General features: G+C 43.8%; 1 protein-coding gene across 1 annotated transcript in view; it reads right to left on the bottom strand.

Moving 5' to 3' along the window:
• The window catches only part of DOCK5 (dedicator of cytokinesis 5), a 239,175-nt gene that overhangs the window by 125,723 nt on the left and 92,907 nt on the right, over nucleotides 1-20,545 (bottom strand). The window contains exons 4-6 of the mRNA XM_017884392.1: nucleotides 18,920-18,975; nucleotides 15,711-15,807; nucleotides 2,001-2,149 (exon numbers count right to left, since the gene is read on the bottom strand). Coding sequence (XP_017739881.1) covers nucleotides 2,001-2,149; nucleotides 15,711-15,807; nucleotides 18,920-18,975 — 302 coding nt within the window. The remainder of the gene's footprint in view (nucleotides 1-2,000; nucleotides 2,150-15,710; nucleotides 15,808-18,919; nucleotides 18,976-20,545) is intronic.

The following is a 20,545-nucleotide window of genomic DNA, read 5'->3' on the forward strand; positions in this document are numbered from 1 at the left end:
CTGTTTGTGGGGTGTGAACATCCTGTGCCAGAGATCACAGGACCTCCAGGCCAATGTCATGGCAACACACCAAATGACAGAAGTGTCCTATGTGCAATGGAGAGCTGCCTTACCCCACCTAATTGGCCTTTATTTATTTATTTATTAATTTATTCGAGATGGAGTCTCACTCTCACTCAGGCTGGAGTGCAGTGGTGTGATCTTGGCTCACTGCAACCTCCATCCCCTGAGTTCCAGCGATTCTTGTGCCTCAGCTTCCTAAGTAGCTGGGATTACAGACATATGCCACCATGCCCAGTTAATTTTTATACTTTAAGTAGAGATGGGTTTTCGTCATGTTGGCCAGGTTGGTCTCGAACTCCTGACCTCTGGTGATCTGCCCACCTCAGCCTCCCAAAGTGCTGGGATTACAGGCATGAGTAACCTCATCTGGCCTAATTGGCCTTTTAATAAGTCCTCTGACACCACAAGCCTGGCGGTGCAGTCACTGTTGGTATGGTCTTCTGGGTGGTCAAGTAGTAGGGGAGGGTACTATTAATTCTTAACCCTAAGAAGGCAGCATTAGACATGGTGACAAAAGTCTTGGGTTCAAATTGAACCTTTCCCATTTATTATCTATGTGACTGGGAAGTAAATCACTTAAGCTCACTTGGTCTGTTTCTTTATCCATAAGATGCAAATAGTAACAGCTACGTCAACCCTATGTTTTAAGATTATAATCAAGTAATGGATATGAAATGTGCATAGAAGGTATTTCTTAAATACTGGTTGAATCTGAATCTTGCATGGCATGTTCACTTCAGCTACTTCAGAATATAGTTGTCACAGTCTATGACATTTAAATAAGTGGGATAATGATCTGTATTTTAATAGGTCTCTGAGGGATATCCAAGAATTCTGAGATTGGAAAAGCAGGGTAGAGGAGGAGGAAAAACATCACATATGCACAAGTTGAAGAAATTTAGAATGAAACTAGATTCCAAAAGAGTTACCAATAACAACTAACCAAGGAACCACTTCTGCCTTTTAAAAAAGAGCTAGTCAGGAGGCAAAAATCCCAGGCCACCATCAATTTGGATATATGACTGAATTTCTCATTTTCCTAAAGGCAGTGATATCTGGAGCCTGCATATGTGCCTGAGTTAATCAGAAGATTAATGAAATGATTAATGAACTCTGTAGAGGTGACTGTAGACATGATCAGCAGGCTACAAACATGTTTTACTACTCTGGCAAGTCTGCTTTTCATACTCTGTAGACAGTGGTCCCGGTTAGGGGGAGATGAAGAGAAAGAAAGAGAATCAGTCTGGTATTGATTTAGAATCCACTGTTAAGAATAAAAATAGATACAGCCCCAAGCATCTGAAAACGACAACTTCCGAGGCTTGGTCATTTTCAGGGTATTTTTAGTTTAGTTTAGTTTGTGAGACAGAGACTCACTCTGTTGCCCAGGCTGGAGTATAGGCATGCAATCATGGCTCACTGCAGCCTTGAACCTCCAGGCTCAAGTGATCCTCCTACCTTAGCCTCCCAACTAGGTGGGATGACCGGTGTGCGCCACCACACCCAGCCAATTTTCAAATATTTATTGTAGAGATGTGGCCTCGCTATGTTGCCTGGGCTGGTCTCAAACTACTGGACTCAAGCGTTCCTCGAGCCTCATCCTCGCAAAGTACTGGGATTATAGGTGTGAGCTACTGTGCCTAGCCAGGTTTTTTGTTTTTGTTTTCTTTATTTGGAGTGGAGCAGCCTCAATCCAAGCCCCATCTTTCCTGGTCATCTGTCACCTCCATGGGATCAGAGATCCTGGAGTCTGGTCATGGAGGGAACTGTAACATTTTTTTCAACAAAATTAAATGTCTTCAAAGACAAAATGAGAGCAGTAAGCATTATTCTTTGGCAACTCTAAGATCAAAAGAATGCTGCAAACAGTGTCATTAGCTTGAATGTGCCCACTGTTTGCCAGGTTTTCAGTGAAAAGTCATCACTGGTTTACCTACCTGTTCCCATGATCAATTTTGGCTGTGACTTTCTTCTTCAGCTCTGCCAGTTCATCCTTGGGGAGCGTACCAGACAGGATCTGGGACCGCCACTCAATCAAGCTGTACGTCATCTGCTGCAGCTGGCGGAAGAGGGTGAGCTTGTTGTTCTAAGATGAGAAATAAGATGGAGAAAAGAGTCTTAAAAAAAGGTGTGACAGAGGATGGGAACATCCTTAATTTATTCATTTGTTTTTAACAGGAATGTCAGACACATGAGAGGGAACATCTTTTGGCTGATTCTTTTTATTTTATTTTTTTTTGAGATGGATCTCACTCTGTCACCCAGGCTGGAGTGCAGTGGCACAATCTTGGCTCACTGCAATCTCCGCCTCCCAGGTTCAAGTGATTCTCCTGCCTCAGCCTCCCCAGTAGCTCAGATTATAGGTGTTTGCCACCACACCTGGCTAATTTTTTTTTTATTTTTAGTAGAGATGGGGTCTCATCATGTTGGCCAGGTTGGTCTCGAACTCCTGGTCTCAAGTGATCCACCCACCTCGGCCTCCAAAAGGGCTGGGATTATAGGCTTGAGCCACCATGCTGGCCTGGCCGATTCTTTTTTTTTTTTTTTTGAGATGGAGTCTTGCTCTGTTGCCCAGGCTGGAGGGCAGTGGCACGATCTCAGGTCACTGCAACCTCCACCTCCAAGGTTCAAGCGAGTCTCCTGCCTCAGCCTCCCAAGTAACTGGAACTACAGGCGCATGCCACCACACCCAGCTAATTTTTGCACTTTTGGTAGAGACGGGGTTTCATCATGTTGGCCAGGCTGGTCTCAAACTCTGACCTCAAGTGATCTGCCCACCTTGGTCTCCCAAAGTACTTGGATTACAGGCATGAACCACCGCCCCGGCCTGATTCTTTATAAGGTGTTATTTAATCAATCGAGTCATATAGTAACCTGCATGCCTCCAGTGATTTTAAGAAAATATATTAATAGGAATGGCTTTGTCCTGAGCCATTTCTATACCCTCCCCTCTTGCAACTGTGGAAACTGGTGATTGTAGGGTGGACATTGGGTCATATATCATAAACATATCAAATCTTCCATGTACCCTAAAACTCTAGCCATGTCCCTCCTGGGTTTAAAGCCCTCCAATGAGTTTCAATGTCCTCCAGACACAGTGGATCACACAAGAGATCTTTCCATATCTTGACTCTTCTGCACATTCCCAGCTGCATTTCATACCCAGTCTCCACCCCAACAATCTACGTTTCCTTCCATGCAAAGCCACGTCCCTTTCTCTCCAAGGCTCCAGATTCTCTCAATATGTTACTTCCTCTTTTGTCCTCTTTCTCCAAATCTAACCCCCACCCCTATCCTTTTCTGACTCACACTACACCCTCTGCCAACTGGTAATTCTGACTTCTTCAGTCTCAACTTAGATGTCTCTACCTTGAAACTTCAACTTCAGGTTAGCAGTCCCACCCACAGTGCCAAGAATTTGCTCCCATGATAGCACGGAGAACCCTGGATTACACTGGCTCATCTGCCTCCCTGCTTAGCTGGTAGGCCCTTATAGGACAGAGAGCCTGTTCATTTGTGTGTCCCTAGTATACAGCTGGTACAAGTAGGCACTCTGGCAAATGTACTAAATGAGTGAATTATGAATGGAGAAATACTAAAAAATATAATTTTAAAGATTAAAGTCCCCATTTCCCCAGACAATTGTTAGACCATTCACATATTAAACTGTTCATCTTGGTTTCACTAGTAACTCACTGTAACCAAACTAAATTACCTTACGACTAACTCATCATTTGTTTTTCAATCATTTTCAAATCAAATACTTGACATCTAAGCCCTCACAACCTTCTAAATCAAGCTTGTCCAACCTGCGGCCCGATACAACTTCATAAACGTTCTTAAAACATCATCATATTTTTTGCAATTTTTGTTTTATAGCTCGTCAGCGATGATTCGTGTTAGTGTATCTCATATGTGGCCCAAGACAATTCTTCTTCCAATGGGGCCTAGGGAAGCCAAAAGATTGGATACCCCTGATCTAAATGACTGACTGCTTCATTTTAACTTTTTTTAAGTCAATGAGCATCCACTATGTGCTGGAAATAAAGTTTCTACCCTCAAGGATCTAACATTCTAGAGAAGAAAAGACAGCAATAAGAAAGTAAATATATACGCTATATATTGTATCATAATATAGATACACACATGAGATAATTTCTGATGATGAAAAATGCAAGAAGAAAAATAAACAGGACAATATGATCTTGTGTATTTAGGGGAAGGATGTTACTTTAGGTACAGTGTTCAGAGAAAAGTCTTCTGTGTATCACTTTTGAGATGTTAAACAAAACCCTGTAGAACTCCACTCAATCCATATATACTATGAATCCATTTCTTTCTTTCTTTCTTTTTTTGAAACGGAGTTTTGCTCTTGTTGCCCAGGCTGGAGTGCAATGGCGCGATCTCAGCTCACTGCAACCTCTGCCTCCCGGGTTTAAGCGATTCTCCTGCCTCAGTCTCCCAAGTAGCTGGGATTACAGGCATGCACCACCACGCCCAGCTAATTTTGCATTTTTGGTAGAGATGGGATTTCTCATGTTATTCAGGTTGGTCTCGAACTCCCGACCTCAGGTGATCCGCCCTCCTCAGGCTCCCAAAGTGTTGGGATTACAGGCGTGAGTCACTGCACCCGGCCCCATTTCTTTCTTCTTTATAGTTGAAAGTCATTATATAGTAATATAACCATATACTTCCGAAATTATAGGAAAACATTCTTCTTATCTGCTATAAAAACAACACACACAGGCTGGGCGTGGTGGCTCACGTCTGTAATCCCAGCACTTTGAGAGGCCGAGGCAAGAGGATCATTTGAGCCTCAGAGTTTGAGACCAGCCTGGACAACACAGTGAGCCCTTGTTTCTGTAAAATAAACAAAAAAACCCCAAAAAACAACGCACACACAGAGAGAGATGTTGACACCTTTACAACAATCTTCTCTAGTGATGTCCTTCTATGACGATCCTAGGGACACAGATTCCCGGACCAGGTGTTGACTAGAAACAGGGCTGAAAACATCCAAAATCCTCATTAACAAAGAATAAACTAGGAGGAAAGAGGCCTCGGTGTCAAGTAAGGGGCAATGAACAAGACGGAGATTAGCAGAGTGTGATGAAACCCTAACAGAAGTTCAAAGTTCTGTGGCAGCACAAAGCAAAGAGATGAAGAACCCATTTATCTGTGATGGCAATGTGCTCTGTTAACACCGCTGACCTTAAAAAACACAGAAAGCAAAGCCTGTTTAAAATTTTGAAACTACCTACATTTACTGCTTTTAGAATTTTCTGAATTGCCTCTTCCTCATCCCCAGTCCTTAGCAAAACATAAAATGAAGCTTTTAAAGATACTACTTTTAATGAGCAAAAGTAAAACCCTGCTTTCTTCCTTCAATCCTACCTAAAATATTTCCATTTCATTTTCTTCAAAAGTGGAAAAGAAGTGAGAAATTAAGCCGATCGGTTTTGCCTTTCAAAATTGCTAGGCAGAAAGGGACTCTTTTTTTCTTTCTTGCAACGCATTTGTCCACTCTTAGTTATTCAAAATGTTTTCTAATGTTAAGATACTGCTTCTCATAATATGGTAAAGAAAGGGTTCAAAGGCTCCGGGGATCCTGTGTGTGAGACAGTGCTTTGTTTGGGGCACATGTGCACAAGTTCTTAGTCTCAATTATATTAGATGCTATTCGTGGCAATTTAATTATTGCCCATCCATACCAGCCTTGTGTGCCAAGTTCATCCCCCAAGGAAGGATGAAGACAGTCATTCTTCTCTGATTCACTGTGCCAAGTGAATTCTGAATAGACAAGCTAGAACACACCAAAGGAAGCAATTTCCCCATTTACTTCAAGGAGATGGACTAGGTTGCTACATTCCTAAGAGCATTCTAAGCAAGATGTTTCACATAATAGCTGGTCCCTGACACTTCATGGGTTTTGAGGGAAGCATATGAGGACAGGTGAAGCGAAAACCAAACACTCACCAAAAGAACATGGGCTGGCCGGGCGCAGTGGCTCACGCCTGTAATCCTAGCACTTTGGGAGGCAGAGGCAGGTGGATCACCTGAGGTCAGGAGTTTGAGACCAGCCTGGCCAACACGGTGAAACCCTGTCTCTACTAAAAATACAGAAATTAACTGTGTGTGGTGGCGGGTACCTATAATCCCAGCTACTCGAGAGGTTGAGGCAGGAGAGGCTGAGGCAGGAAAATTGCTTGAACCCGGGAGGCAGAGGTTGCCGTGAGCTGAGATCACGCCATTGTACTATAGTCTGGGTGACAAGAGAGAAACTCCATCTCAAAAAAAAAAGAGCATGGGCTAAGCTCCTCTGAGGCTCTATTTTCTCCCCAGTTGCTCTCCTTCCAGCTCTTTCTCTCCTGAATCCCATACTGCCTAGGCCTGCCTATTCTAGAAGCCTTCTCGGTTATCTCTTGTCATCACTCACTTCAGCCTTTTCTGCATCATCAGCTACTGTCACACCATCCAAGAATTTCTGTGACCATCTCTACAAAAGACATCACAATCCTGAAACACAAAAGGGACTGAAAAACAAACTTCGACAGCTTAAATTTAAAATAACACTCTGTAATACTCTGCCTTCAATTTGAGTGAATGGCTCCACAAAATAAAGCAATCTAAGTTTTTTTCAAGATAGCAAAGATATTCCTGCATTTGCTTAGAATTTCTCCCTCTTCTACTTGGAGATACCTGTGGCCTCACTTTTTATAGTTTTAGTCCAAATATTTATAACATTTTTTTTTTAATGGAGTCTCGCTCTGTCACTGAAGCTGGAGTGCAGTAGTGCAATCTTGGCTCACAGCAACATCCACCTCCCGGGTTCAAACGATTCTCCTGCCTCAGCCTCTCAAGTAGCTGGGATCACAGGCATACGCCAACACAGTGAGATAATTTTTGTATTTTTAGTAGAGACAGGGTTTCACCATGTTGGCCAGGTTGGTCTCGAACTCCTGACCGCAGGTGATCCTCCCGTCTCAGCCTCCTGATGTTTATAACTTTTTTTTTCTTTTTTTAGAATGTCTAGAGATAAATACGAAGTCACAAGAAAAAATAGCTTTGCCTTCAATACTCACAGGAAAGCAGGAGTCATTCATTGAGTATTATAGAAATTTGAGGGGCCATTTAGATGATGGCCCACCGCACTGGGTGTCAGAAAACCTGGACTCTATTCTTCATTTTCCCAAGGAATGCAGACCACAGGGCTGGGTAGAATGATTCATGCCTATAATCTTAGCACTTTGGGAGGCTGGGGTAGGAGGACTGCTTGAGCCTAGGAGTTTGAGACCCGCCTGGGCTAAAGACTCTGTCTCTACAAAATGGCAAGACTCTGTCTCTACAAAAAATAAGAAATTAGCCAGATGTGGTGGTGCACACCTGTGGTCCCAGCTACCGGGAAGGCTGAGGTGGGAGGATCGCTTGAGCCTGGGAGTTTGAGGCACCAGTGACCTGTGACTGCACCACTGCCCTCCTGCCTGGGTGGCAGAGCGAGACCCTATCTCTGAAAACAAAAAACACAGAAAAACAATGCGGACCACAGTCAAAAACCCTTTCTCTGGTCTTCTACCATTTCGTGTATGAAAGAATCGACATTCACTCTGTTCACCAACCTTTCCTCTTCCATGCAGATTTTATGACTTAGAGGGAAACAGGCTTGGCTGAAAGTATGGGTGCTTGAAAGTATGGGCTGAAAGTATGGGCTACTCGAATTCTATCATTAACTTGCTATGTGGCTTTGGGCATGTTCCCTGTAGGGTAAATGCGCATGTAAAATAAAGAGACTGGCACTAAAATCCATTCCCAAGGATAAGCCTCTTTGAGTCTGTGACTGAGACATTAAACTCAATTACTCCTCCCAGGCAGCTTCCTGATTAACTGCATCTGACTCTGATCATCTCATTCGCTTGCACACTCAGTTGGCGCTGAATCAAATTTTCCCTGTGCTGAGCTCTTTGCAATCAATCTCATGCCTTTTCCACGAAGCTATAACACCTGGGTCCAGATGGGGTGTTTTGGTCCTTCTGTGTTCTTGAGCTGCACTGACTCCAGGGACCCCGGGAAGAAGAGAATTCCCACCGCCCCGAACACGCTTCCTGTCCATTCTAGTGCCTTTTCTCTCTGTCAGATAAAAGCACAGTCTGACCAGCAAAGGTTTGATCTTTAAAGAAACCATTCAAGTTAAAGGCCATTTTTTGCCTCCTGAAGGAAAAGAAATCCTGACAGCCAGGCAACCAGGTCAGAGGAAATAAAAACTGGAAAAATACCCAAAGCACCTCCCATGTCTGGTGCCTGTCAGTCAGTCCCATGCCACATCTTGGCTCTCTTGTTAAAGCCACACTGAAGCAGGGCTTGCAACTCCCAGATAAGATGCCCTGACAAGAGGACAAAGTTTGCTATGGGAATTTTCTCTTCTTGGTAATAAGAAATAAGATGTTGGTTTCAAACCATGAGACCAGCTTAATTATGCTTCAGAGCTTACGTTCCAGCAGCCAGTAATAACCACCAGTTCAAAGAGATTAGAATCGAGCAGCTTTAAACTGCCTGGATATGCGATGATGGGAAGAAAGGGCCATTCAGTGTGTTCTGCAAGTTCCCCTGCCCCCCTCCCCATTATAGGCACTTTTTCTGCTCCTGATTTTTCCAGAACTATAGACAGCCACAGGGTTCTTTATTGCTGGCAAATTTTAAGTGAGGGGAGATCAAACTACATTTTAGCAATTAAATTCACTTGACTGGCTTGGCACGGTGGCTCACACCTGTATCCCAGCACTTTGGGAGGCCAAGGCAGGCAGATCACCTGAGATCAGGAGTTTAAGACCAGCCTGGCCAACGTGGTGAAACCCCTTCTCTACTGAAAACACAAAACTTAGCCAGGTGTGGTGTAATTCCAGCTACTCTGGAGACTGAGGCATGAGAATCGCTTGAATCCAGGAGGCAGAGGTTGCAGTGAGCCAAGATCACGCTACTGCACTCCAGCCTGGGCAAGAAGAGTGAAACTCAGTCTCAAAAAAATAATAACAATAAAAATAAATTCACTTGATTCAACACTATGCCTTAACTACCTTCTATCACCAAAAATGATCTTCTATCTCTTTTCCATAAGGAGTAGGAATAGATTCAGTCTTCCACAGCTAGCCTGACTTACAAACAGCCTGACTGATCACAATTCACTGAACCTTTTCTCCCATGAGAATATAAGGAATAGCACGAAACTAAATCTTAGGGTGAGATGGTGCACAGCGTGTTTATGGCATCCAAACAGCTTGCAATTTCCAGGACAGTCCTGTATTTGAAACCTCTTGCCCTACTGTGTCCACGAATACACTGCAATTTTTCAGTTTCAAGACCAGATTTTTAGTTGAGAAAGTATGATCCTTTGACTTGAGATGTAGAATTGTTTAGATTCAAAAAGTATAACTGAGTTGTTATTGAAAAGATAAAGTTAAACATTACACGAATCCGACCATGTCTAAGTCACTGCATGGGCATCTGCCCTGATGCCACCTCAGCCGTGTGGAAGCAGGGAGAGGTGTTGACAGAAAGGAAAAGAGGCCAAACATCAGCTCGCTGGATCTGCTTTCCAAGGCTGGGAAAAGCAGCAGAGAACAGTGGATAGAAAACCTGAACCCACTGACCTGGTTAAGTCACTGCAGGGCTGGAGGGCAGCTAGACATTATCTACCCACCCCTTCTGCCGGAAGCTGGAAGACGAGGAATAACCACAGTAGGTGGGCAACTGCACCCTTACATGACCTCAAGGCAAATGTCACTAAACCTTCTAGTGTGATCCAGCTCTTCTCTTACACTTCTCATTATCAATCAGCTCTTTCTAGGAGCAGAGTTGTGAGGGGTTAGCCAGGGGCTGTGATGTATTGACCACAGTGTGACAGGTACTACCCTGGAGTTTTATACAGATTATCCCGCTGAATTCTTACAGTAAATTTGCAAGGCACATAGTACAAAAAATCCCCACTTTAGAGAAGAAAACTTAAGGAGATCAAGAGACTTGTCTTAGGCGGCAGGATCAGCTGGTAGCCTTCTGCATCCAAGTTCTTTCTGTTTTGGTTTGTTTATTTTCAGTAACTATTACTGGGTTTGTTATTTTTTCTGAATATTATAGTACATACCCAGTAAGGGAGAAGCCAGAATGTCAGAACTAGTCGGCCTGTCTGACTCCAGTGTCCAAGGTCTTGGCACATCACCAGGAGGCCTCCTTGATCACAATGTTCCCTCCTTTCCTGAACAACCACTGAAAACACACCCAGTGACCAGTTCCAACGGAGGCACAGCAGTATAGGGAAAGTCCACCAGAAACTGCTATATATTTGCAGTTTCTCTGTATTTTGGAATGACCCGGGCCTCCTGGACTTGAATTTAAACCAAGCAGGTTCTCTATGTATGGTGAGAAATTTAGCTTGGCTGCTGAGTGCTCAAGGCCACTCTTCCTAAGACGATTGTTTCAAAGGAAGCGGCCTTGGATAAGGGGCCACACAGAAGGGAGCTTCAGAGTCTCGGGCAGGCAGTCGGGTAAGAGGGAAGCTATGCCAAGGCTTCTCAGGAGGAGGGTGTCCAGATGGCTACTGTTTCCAGCTAAGATAACATCAAAAGCACATGCTCCCATTGGCGGAGTCCTTGACGGTCTGTCAGCAACATAGATCACAGCCACTCTCTCTTTCCATACTCTCACAGTTCTATGCGGTCAACAAGGCAGCTTTTACATCAACTTTTGCAGAAGAACAACATCCAGCAGACTTGAAGTGTTTAAGTGACTTGCCCAAGGCCACAGAACTGGTTAGAACAGGACCCGCACAGGATACCCAGCTTCCCAATTCCTGGGCCAGCGTCTGTCTCCTAAAACCCACTTCTTCTCCTGAGCGTAAGGCCAACACCCACTAGGGAAGATAATACAAGAGAAAACAATAATAATATACCTAAGGAACAGAGGTACCGTGGGGGGAGTCATCTCTTCTCTCCATTTTGGATAAGTGGGTTCACCTCTGTTCGGTGTACATACTCCCCTCCCCTTTAAGACATATTTATGATTATTCTACATGGTTACTGTATAACTGCTAAAAATAAATCACAGCTAGGCAAATATTTTTCCTTTCTAGAGTAATCACCAGTGTCTACATGGCTGGGCTTAATCTGGTTAGTGGATTGCATTTTCCCCTCATATGAGACTGTGGATCCACAACGTACATTTCTGGTGAACTGAAACTGAAAAGAACAAGGACATGTACTATAGAAATGTGAGATTTCTAAGACATCACAGGTATCTTTTTTTTTGGAGAAAGGTCTTACTCTGTCACCCAGGCTGGAAAGCAGTGGTACAACCATGGCTCACTGCAGCTTCTAACACCTGAGCTCAAGCAATCCTCCCACCTCAGCCTTCTGAGTAGCCTATAGATTACAGGTGTGGGCCACCATGCCCAGCTAATTTTTGAATTTTTGTGGAGACAGGGTCTTGCTATGTCACCCAGGCTGGCTTCAAACTGCTGGAATCAAACAGTCTCCCAGGCTTGACCTCCCAAAGGGATGGGATTACAGGCGTGAGCCACTATGCTGGCCACAGGTGTCTTTAAAGACATCAAACAGAGTGCCTGGTGTGGTAATTTACAGGGGGAAATGCAAGAGAGAAATAATACAAGTATTGCTACATACTAGTAGAATCTATATTTATCTTTACTGGACTAAAGGAACTTACAGAATCAGAAAGCAAAAACATCAATAAAAGCGTACAGTGGGTAAAAGGAGACGGGACATGAAAACCAGAGATTTGCGTTTTTACTTGTTTCCTAGTGAAACATAATATTGAGGTTTGCTACTTTGATACAGAAATGTTTCAGTAAGAAGTTCAGAAATTCTGCCTGAAGTGAACTGTCAATGCTTTAGGAAGGGACAGGAAAAAAAAAAAAAAAAAGAGAAAGTCACAATTAATACTAGGATGGTGCAAAAATAATTGTGGGTTTTGCCATTGAAAGTAATGGTGAAAGTCGCAATTACTTTTGCACTAACTATAACAAATCTTAGTAGATTGTTCCTTACTGGATGAGCATGCATCAAAAGCAGAAGCAAGTTTCTCAGTCCTATCAACTGATTGAGAATTTGTACAATGAATATCTTTTAGTCAATCAACAGTAGTTACAAGACATTTTAAATTATTCACAAATACCAAAATAATTATGTTATTAGATATCCGAATTAAAATGAGAAATGTGGTGCCCTCGAAGAGGGGATGGCTTTTTTTTTTTTTTAAACGGAGTCTCCCTCTGTCTCCCAGGCTGGAGTGCAGTGGCACAATCTTGGCTCACTGCAACTTCCGCCTCTCGGGTTAAAGCGATTCTCCTGCCTCAGCCTCCTGAGTAGCTGGGACTACAGGCGCCTGCCACCATGCCCAGCTAATTTTTGTATTTTTAGTAGAGATGGGGTTTCACCATATTGGCCAGGCTGGTCTTGAATTCCTGTCCTTGTGATCCGCCCATCTTGGCCTCCCAAAGTGCTGGGATTACAGGCATGAGTCACCGCGCCTCGCCTTTTTTCCTTTTTTTAACCAAATTCTGCTACTACAACATGAAACTCTCCCATCAAGGAAATGCTCAACAAGACCTTATCACCTTTAACTACTAAGAGATTTTGGCAGCCAAAATATGTGAGTCCTAATTCTTCATCCCCATTCACTTCTTTTTTCTCTTTTTTTTTTTTTGAGATGGAGTTTTACTCTCGTCTCCCAGGCTGAAGTGCGACGGTATGATCTTGGCTCACTGCAACCTCTGCCTCCCCAGTTCAAGCGATTCTCCTGCCTCAGCCTTCCAAGTAGCTGGGATTACAGGCATGAGGCACTATGCCCAGCTAATTTTTGTATTTTTAGTAGAGAAGGGGTTTCACTATGTTGGGACAGGCTGGTTTCGAACTCATGACCTCAAGTGATCCACCCTCCTCAGCCTCCCAAAGTGCTGGGATTACAGGTGTGAGCCACTGCGCCCATTCACCTCTTTCTTCATTCTATTCAATGGTAGAGCTGGCCCAATTACTTGTGGATGTGTAGAGGACATAGGTAATAAACTGGGCACACCAGTTGTGTTTTAGCACGAAAAAAACTCGGCCTCACTCATACTCTCCACTCTCATACATCTTTTTTGTTTTTTTTTTTTTTTTTGAGAGGGAGTCTCGGTCTGTCACTTAGGCTTGAGTGCAGTGACGCGATCTGGGCTCACTGCAAAGCTCTGCCTCCCCAGGTTCACACCATTCTCCTGTCAGCCTCCCAAGTAAGCTGGGACTACGGGCGCACCGCCACCTCACCCGGCTATTTTTTTATTTTTTTCAGTAGGCGACGGAGTTTCACTGTGTTAGCCAGGATGGTTCTCATCTACCTACCTCCGTGATCCGCCACCTGTCTCGGCCTCCCAAATGCTGGGATTACAGCTTGAGCCACCATGCCCGGCCAACTCTCCTAACATCTTAAAAAAAAAAAAAAAAAAAAAAAAAAACTCCTTTCCCAATACTGATTATCTAATGCATTTCAACACTCATCAATTTCCAGAAGGAACATGTTAAGGAACCAACCCATGTACATGCAGTTCCTCATCCATCAACCTTGTTACATCCACCCAACTAACCAATCAATAAACCAGAACCAGAAAATACTCTCAATTAAGTGCAAGATGATCGATGAAGGCCACGGAGCTGACAGTAGCATCTCCATCCTCCTTGTGATTTAGGAACTTAACGTGCATTCTCTCTTCAACTAAACATAAAGAGATCAAAAGATCACCTTTATTATGAAGCAGTGTGCCCCAAGGGCCAGATGACGAGTTCAGCAGTAAGTGCTTCTACTGTCCAGAGGGAAACATTATAGATGGTTATGTTTAGAAAATACAATAGAAAGAAGAAAGTATCTAAGCAAGGTCTTGAAGGATGACCAAGTAGAGAAATACCATGTGCTTTTCCACCAAAGGGGTTGGTGATTTCTACTGCTGTGATTAACCAAGGGAAACAACAGCCCTGAATGAAAATGAAACAACTTCCATGAACTCTTAGAAGTTATGCCAAAATGAGCTTTTGATTATTGCCTTCAGTAGTTAAGATCTAGAGTGAGGTATTCCCAGTAACTTATTAGGATTGGCTTTTGAGAGTTAAAATGAATCAACACATGACTGAACAAAAATCGAGATAAAAGCCACATAAAGAAAAGAGGAAAGTTGCCAGGCCATCAAGTCTGGTCTACAACCTCCCTGAACCTGTACACACATCTAACGAGAGAATCAACATTTGCCATAGGAATTTCTGGTCAGCCACAGAAGGCTGGAACCCATTAACAGAGGCAAGACCCAGTGATGCAGAACTACAAGGGCTGCAGGCAAAGAAGCAACTTTAGAATAAACAGTCTTTGTGGGCGGGGCGTAGTGGCTCACGCCCGTAATCCCAACACTTTGGGAGGCCAAGACAGGTGGATCACTTGAGGTCAGGAGTTCAAGATCAGCCTGCCCAACATGGTAAAACCCCGTCTCTACTAAAAACAAACACAAAAAATTAGCCAGCCATGGTGGCTCACACCTGTAAGCTCAACACTTTGGGAGGCCAAGACAGGTAGATCACTTGAGGTCAGGAGTTCAAGACCAGCCTGGCCAACATGGTAAAACCTTGTCTCTACTAAAAATACAAAAGAAAAAAAAAATTAGCCAAGCATGGTGGCACATGCCTGTAGTTCCAGCTACTTGGGAGGCTGAGGCAGAATTGCTTGAACTTGGGAGGCAGAGGTTACAGTGAGCCGATATCATGCCACTGCACTCCAACCTGGGCAACAGAGCGAGACTCAGTCTCAAAAAATAAATAAATAAAATAAAAAAATAAAAAGTATTTGTGGATTCCAAAGTTAACATTAAGGAAAGAGCTTTCTACACGGGAGATGAGGCAGGCTTGCTGCGAAGACTTTGAGCATCCTTGGTAGCTGTTCTCAGTTTGATCATGTTAAACGCTAGATTTACTTGGTTCCGATTCCTGTTTATCATGGAAAGGATGCACTGGTTCCTTGTAATTTCCCTGTGAACTGACACACTGTATTAGCATTCTGAGGTCAAACCAGTGTTGGGAGAAAGAATACTGTGAGTCTGCCAAAAAGGTGACTCTCAGACAACTAACACTATTCAAGTTTCTAAGTCTGTAAGGTATGTGAGCCAAGGTAAGCAATGTCATCCTCATGTGACTAAGCCCTGGAATATTGGCAAATTTCAGTTCACTGGTATACATGAAGAGGCTAAGAGCATGACTCAGGTTCCTTATTAACAAATTAATAATAATTGCCCCTACTTTATAGGAATGTTGTGAGGAGTCACTGCTTCCGGCACTTAGGAAAGACTGCAGAAGTGTTTGCGGTGATTATTATCATTAGTACTTTCACAATCAGCATGTTTCTCATTTGAGAAAAGACTGCTAGAATGATTACGCCCACTTACTCCACTACCCGCTATCTGTGACCCAGCTCTGGGGAAATGAGAATCTGCTGCTTATCAGCCTTTGTGTGATCCAGGGAGGATGCATCCCACTCCATGAAGTCAGTCAATAAGGAGCTGACACCCTGTAAAGGACCTACAGGCTGAGGACCCAGAGTGAACCTGGGGCTCCAAGCCACAAGGGGAAACTCACCACATAGAGCTTTCGCCAGATGACAGCCCATTCTCGCAGAGTGGACGTGAGCTCCTGCACCAGGGGGAGCTCGCCAGGAATCACGGTTTCATGCTGCCTGCAAAGAACCAAATGAGGGTCACTTTATTCCAGGCTGATCCAGGCACTGCTTTACTTGATGGAGATCAGACTCCCCAACGCGCAAGGATGAGAATGAAACTGGTTGGGCATGAGGGCAGGAGTTGTGCAGGGGACTTTTATCACATCCAAGCATCTGAGAGAAGAGAGAGAATAAGACAGCACAGTCCTCAAAATGGGCTCAGTTCCTGCAATTGAACGAGCCTGCAGCCCAGCCTCGATCTTCCCAATTTGGATTTCTCCAGGAGGCTCAATTACTGAGCCAGGCTGGCTTCAGTGATTCTCAAAGATGGAAGCAAAATATGCAGCATTTTAGCTGGTACCACCAAGCAGCTGTTTCATTTGGGAGGCTGGATGGAAAGCTGTTTCATTTGGGAGGCTGGGTAGAGTCATAGTCCTGGGGCTATGACTCTACCCAGAACCTGGTTGGGGCAGGGGCCAGGGTAGGGGTGCAGGACACGGAGGCAGCACCCCTTTCTGGATAGTCCAGTGTTTTCTTATCATCTGCAGTTTCACAACATAGAAAGCGTACACTTAACAAAATCCTTGCTTACTCACAGAAGACTCTCATAAAGGTAGGTACTATGTACTATGTTTATTCACATACATCCTCTCTGGCATTTTTATGATTAGCAAAAAGAAAAAAGGAGAAAGCAAGAGCAAGCAAACAAATGGGAATTGGTGGTAGGACTGCCAGGCTTAATTAGGAAAAATACAGGAGGCCTAGTTAAGTTTGAATTTCTGGTAGAGTAAGAAGATTTTTTAGAATAAGTATGACCCATGAAATATCCGGGAAATGCTTACTATGAAAAACTACTTACTATTTGAATTGCCAATGTAACTGGGCATCCTGTACAACCCTAACTGGTGTGAATGTGCCTCCCCACCTACGTTTTCACCAACATGGTGGGCAGCAGTGGAGGGAGCCCATGGCCGACCGGAAAGAGGACTTCTCCAGCAGGGCAGGAGACCTGGTTTTTGGTCCTGGTTCTGCCACCAAAGAGCTGCATGGCTTTGAGGACATCTTGACCATTATCTGTGAAATGATGGTGCTGTCATTTCTTGTTCCCTGTGCTTTTTCTGGGAGTCTGGAGTGATGAAGACCTCTGTGCTCTTAGGTGGGTCCTTCCTCTTTTTTTTTTTTTTTTTTTTTTACTGCTTTGGAATTCTTTTGGACTCGACCTAGCAAGTTTCAACGTGTTCTGATGATTGGTTGTTAGTCAGAATGCAAATAAGGCCCGTTGATTACAACACGGAAATTAGAATTGGTGACATACACCTGGGAGATAACTGTCCTGAAACACGACTGTTCTCATTTAACTATGAGTTTTCTTATCCTGTCACTTTTTGTGGAATCAAGATGATGTTCCAAAGAAATGATGTTGCCCAATTATCAGAGGTCAGTGACAGACCAATGTTGCAACTACCTACGAATTTCCAGCGGTTTGCTATGTGAAGAGGCTTAAATTCCCATTTGTGACGCATTTTGGAATGAGTGGGTTTGAGGCCAACGCCTTGAAAGATACTACTCAAAAAATGAAAGGACAGGAGTCATCGGCTCCCACACAAAGTAAAACATGTGAACCTAATTTTAGCAGTGTTAATAAGGAGCAATTATCCACGAGTCACTGCAACAAAAACGCCTGTGTTCTAACATTCTCTCCTCCCTGAGGCACGGGAGCAAGTGGCACAAACTTGTCTGGGAACCAGTTTCATCAGTCTTGCTGTGACATGGGTCCAAAAATGAGGAGCAATATCTGTTATCAATTTCACTACCTTTTGGAGTTTTGAATAACATTATCTATACCGTGATATTTACACTTTTTAATGAGTTAATTTTAAGTGGAACTGTCATTCTAATTTTGTGAAATCAAGTTCATACAAAATAAAGCTTGCCAATAATAATAATAACAATAATAATAAAGAAATGATGGTGCTGAACTACAACTGGGAACGCTCTTTCTAGCTGTGAGGCTGCATGGCTCTGTGACCCAGCTATCCACTCTCTCCTCGGCCCCACTCTCCTCTCCATCAGCCCCAGGATTCCAGTCCTACCCCAGCCTCTCCTTACTGCCTCCAGAACTCTCCTGTCCAGAAACTCACCACCACCTAAGTGACCTCTCTCTCCCACTTGACTAAGTAGCTCACTCTTCTTAGCTGTCACAGAGGCAGTACTTCCCAGGACAAATGAGGTGGGCAAGATGAGGTGGGCAAAAAATACAAATATCCAAAACGTAGCAGATCTTATCTGCAGGGCACATTTGCATACATTACCTCATTCAAATCTCATGACAAGCTCATGATCAAAGTAGGGCCAGATCGTTTTCCCCTAATATGCTGTGAAAAGCCCAGGATCCCCTTGAGGCTAAATGACTCATCCAAGGCTCGGAGCTGGTAAATGTAGGCTGTCACTTAATCATCTATCTCTCAAGGATCCTAAATTGGGGGCTTCTCAGATCTTATCAGTCAGCATCCCAAATGTTTATGTGTGCAAATACACACACACACACACACACACATACAATCAGTGAACAGGTAATAAAAATAATGTAGAGGCAAAAGCCCTCAGTTTGCTACTTCTGTGTTTAGTATTCTGGAGAAGTAATGCAAAGGAGGAATTACATCAGTGAAAAGTTTTTCTTCATTTCTCTCTCATAGGAGAAGTAGAACTGACAAGATGACAGAAATTTTTTTTTTGGGGGGGACAGCCTCGCTCTGTCACCCAGGTTAGAGGGTAGTGGTACGATCTCAGCTCACTGTGAGCTCTGCCTCCTGGGCTGGAGTGATTCTCCTGCCTTAGCATTCCCAGTAGCTAGGATTACAGGCGCCCATCACCAAGCCCGGCTAACTTTTGTATTTTTAGTAGAGATAGGGTTTCACCATGTTGGCCAGGCTGGTTTCGAACTCCTGACCTCAAATGATCCACCTACCTCAGCCTCCCAAAGTGCTGGGATTACAGGCGTGAGCCACCACGCCTGGCCTGAGATGACAGAGCTATTAACATACATAAGGCATTAATGCCCTAAGATTATCATTAATGATAATGTTACATCTTCATCATTTTGGGGGAATCTTCCCAGCTTGGAACTTACCCCAGGTCTTCCACAGTTGCCTCTTTCAAATGGATATACGTTTCAGGGAAAATGCCCTACAGAGAAAAGAATTTTGGTTATATGGCCATAAAAACAAAACAAAAACAAAAGCCAAACAAAAACCACCTCAGCCCAAAGTAAAGAGAATAAATGTGAACACCCAGGCAACAGCTAAACTCCTGAGATCAGGTTTGCAGGACATTACTTATACTGGCTGGCTACCTCAACAAAAGCATGGTGGAAACATCAAAAAAGCAGAAATTAAAATTTGGGTTCAGAGAGCGTAGGATAATTTGTGAATGAAGAGGCAAACATGCTGTGTCAGCTCAGAGATAACATAATGGGAAGGAGTGTAACTCTGAGCTCCTAAACCCCTCAGATGCTACTTGCCATGACATGCTTTCCCATAAAGGGTTTCACATAAGGGGTGACATGGAAACTGTGCTGTACTCAGTAGCCCATAAAATAAGTCATCCCTCAGAATATGCAAGGGATTGGTTCCAGAAACTCCCTTCCCACAAAGCATATACCCAAATCTGCACATACTCAAGTATGGCACGCAGCCCTGCACAACCTGCATGTACTTTTACATAGGTTTCATGTCCCAAGAATATTGTAATTATGATTTGCATTTGGCTAAAAAAAAAAAAATCCATGTGTAAGTGCTGCGGAGTTCAAACCACATTTTTCATGGGTCAACTACATAGTGATTTTTCTAAAGTCGTTCCTCTCAGCACTCCCACTTAAACCAAATGCACTCAAAATCAACGGGTGTTAGTTACCTGGTTATTTTCAGCACCTCACAGTCTCAAACTGCTCTCCATTCTATATCCCTAAGAGGCAATTCTACATCAGCATTGTAACACTGCCCCTGGGGAACACTTAGGCCTGGAAAGACCTAAGAGAAAGAGGAGAAACTGGTGGACAGAAATTGGAGAGCAGAGGACCAGATCTAACCAACAGGAAGCAAGTCCCAGATGTGAGTGTTCTTATGCGTACCAAAGCTTCTGCTGTTTACTGTGTGGTATGTTCACGCACAGACAGAGGAGATGCCATCTGGAGACAGCGATGCTGATCTGTTTCATGGTATCTTACATGGAGCTTATAGCTGGCACTGTTGGCTAATTGCTCCTAGCCCTATTCATGGAAGAGTTGGTGTGAACTCCATGAACATGACACGTCACGGGTGGTTGATCATAAAGGTGGGAGGGGATGTCCGAGTGCCCAGAGGCATATATACCCACTGATCCTTACTCCACTCAGACAGGAAACCAGTGAACATTGACAGGGTTGTTCTTGTGTCCAGTTGCATGTGCTATATTTGTCTGTACAATACTCTGCTTTCTCTCTTTTAATCCATTGCCAGTAAAACAGGAAACAGCAAGAACATTTGAGATCAAGCTGCTCCTAGCACTGGTGATAACAGAATGGATCCTGCACATGCTTTCCCACCAGACACAGAGCCCCAAAATAAAAAGGCATCCCTTCTCCTCCTTGCTTTGAGAAGCGGGCAGACGTTGGGAACATGAGTGAGAAAGTATGACTCTAATTCCATTACTGATGAGACCAAGAACACACACAGACGCAAGGTGACAATGACCTCTTTCATTATGGAGGTGGGATTCA

Source organism: Rhinopithecus bieti, unplaced genomic scaffold, assembly GCF_001698545.2.
Source record: "Rhinopithecus bieti isolate Rb0 unplaced genomic scaffold, ASM169854v2 scaffold_315, whole genome shotgun sequence".
Classification (NCBI taxonomy): domain Eukaryota; kingdom Metazoa; phylum Chordata; class Mammalia; order Primates; family Cercopithecidae; genus Rhinopithecus; species Rhinopithecus bieti.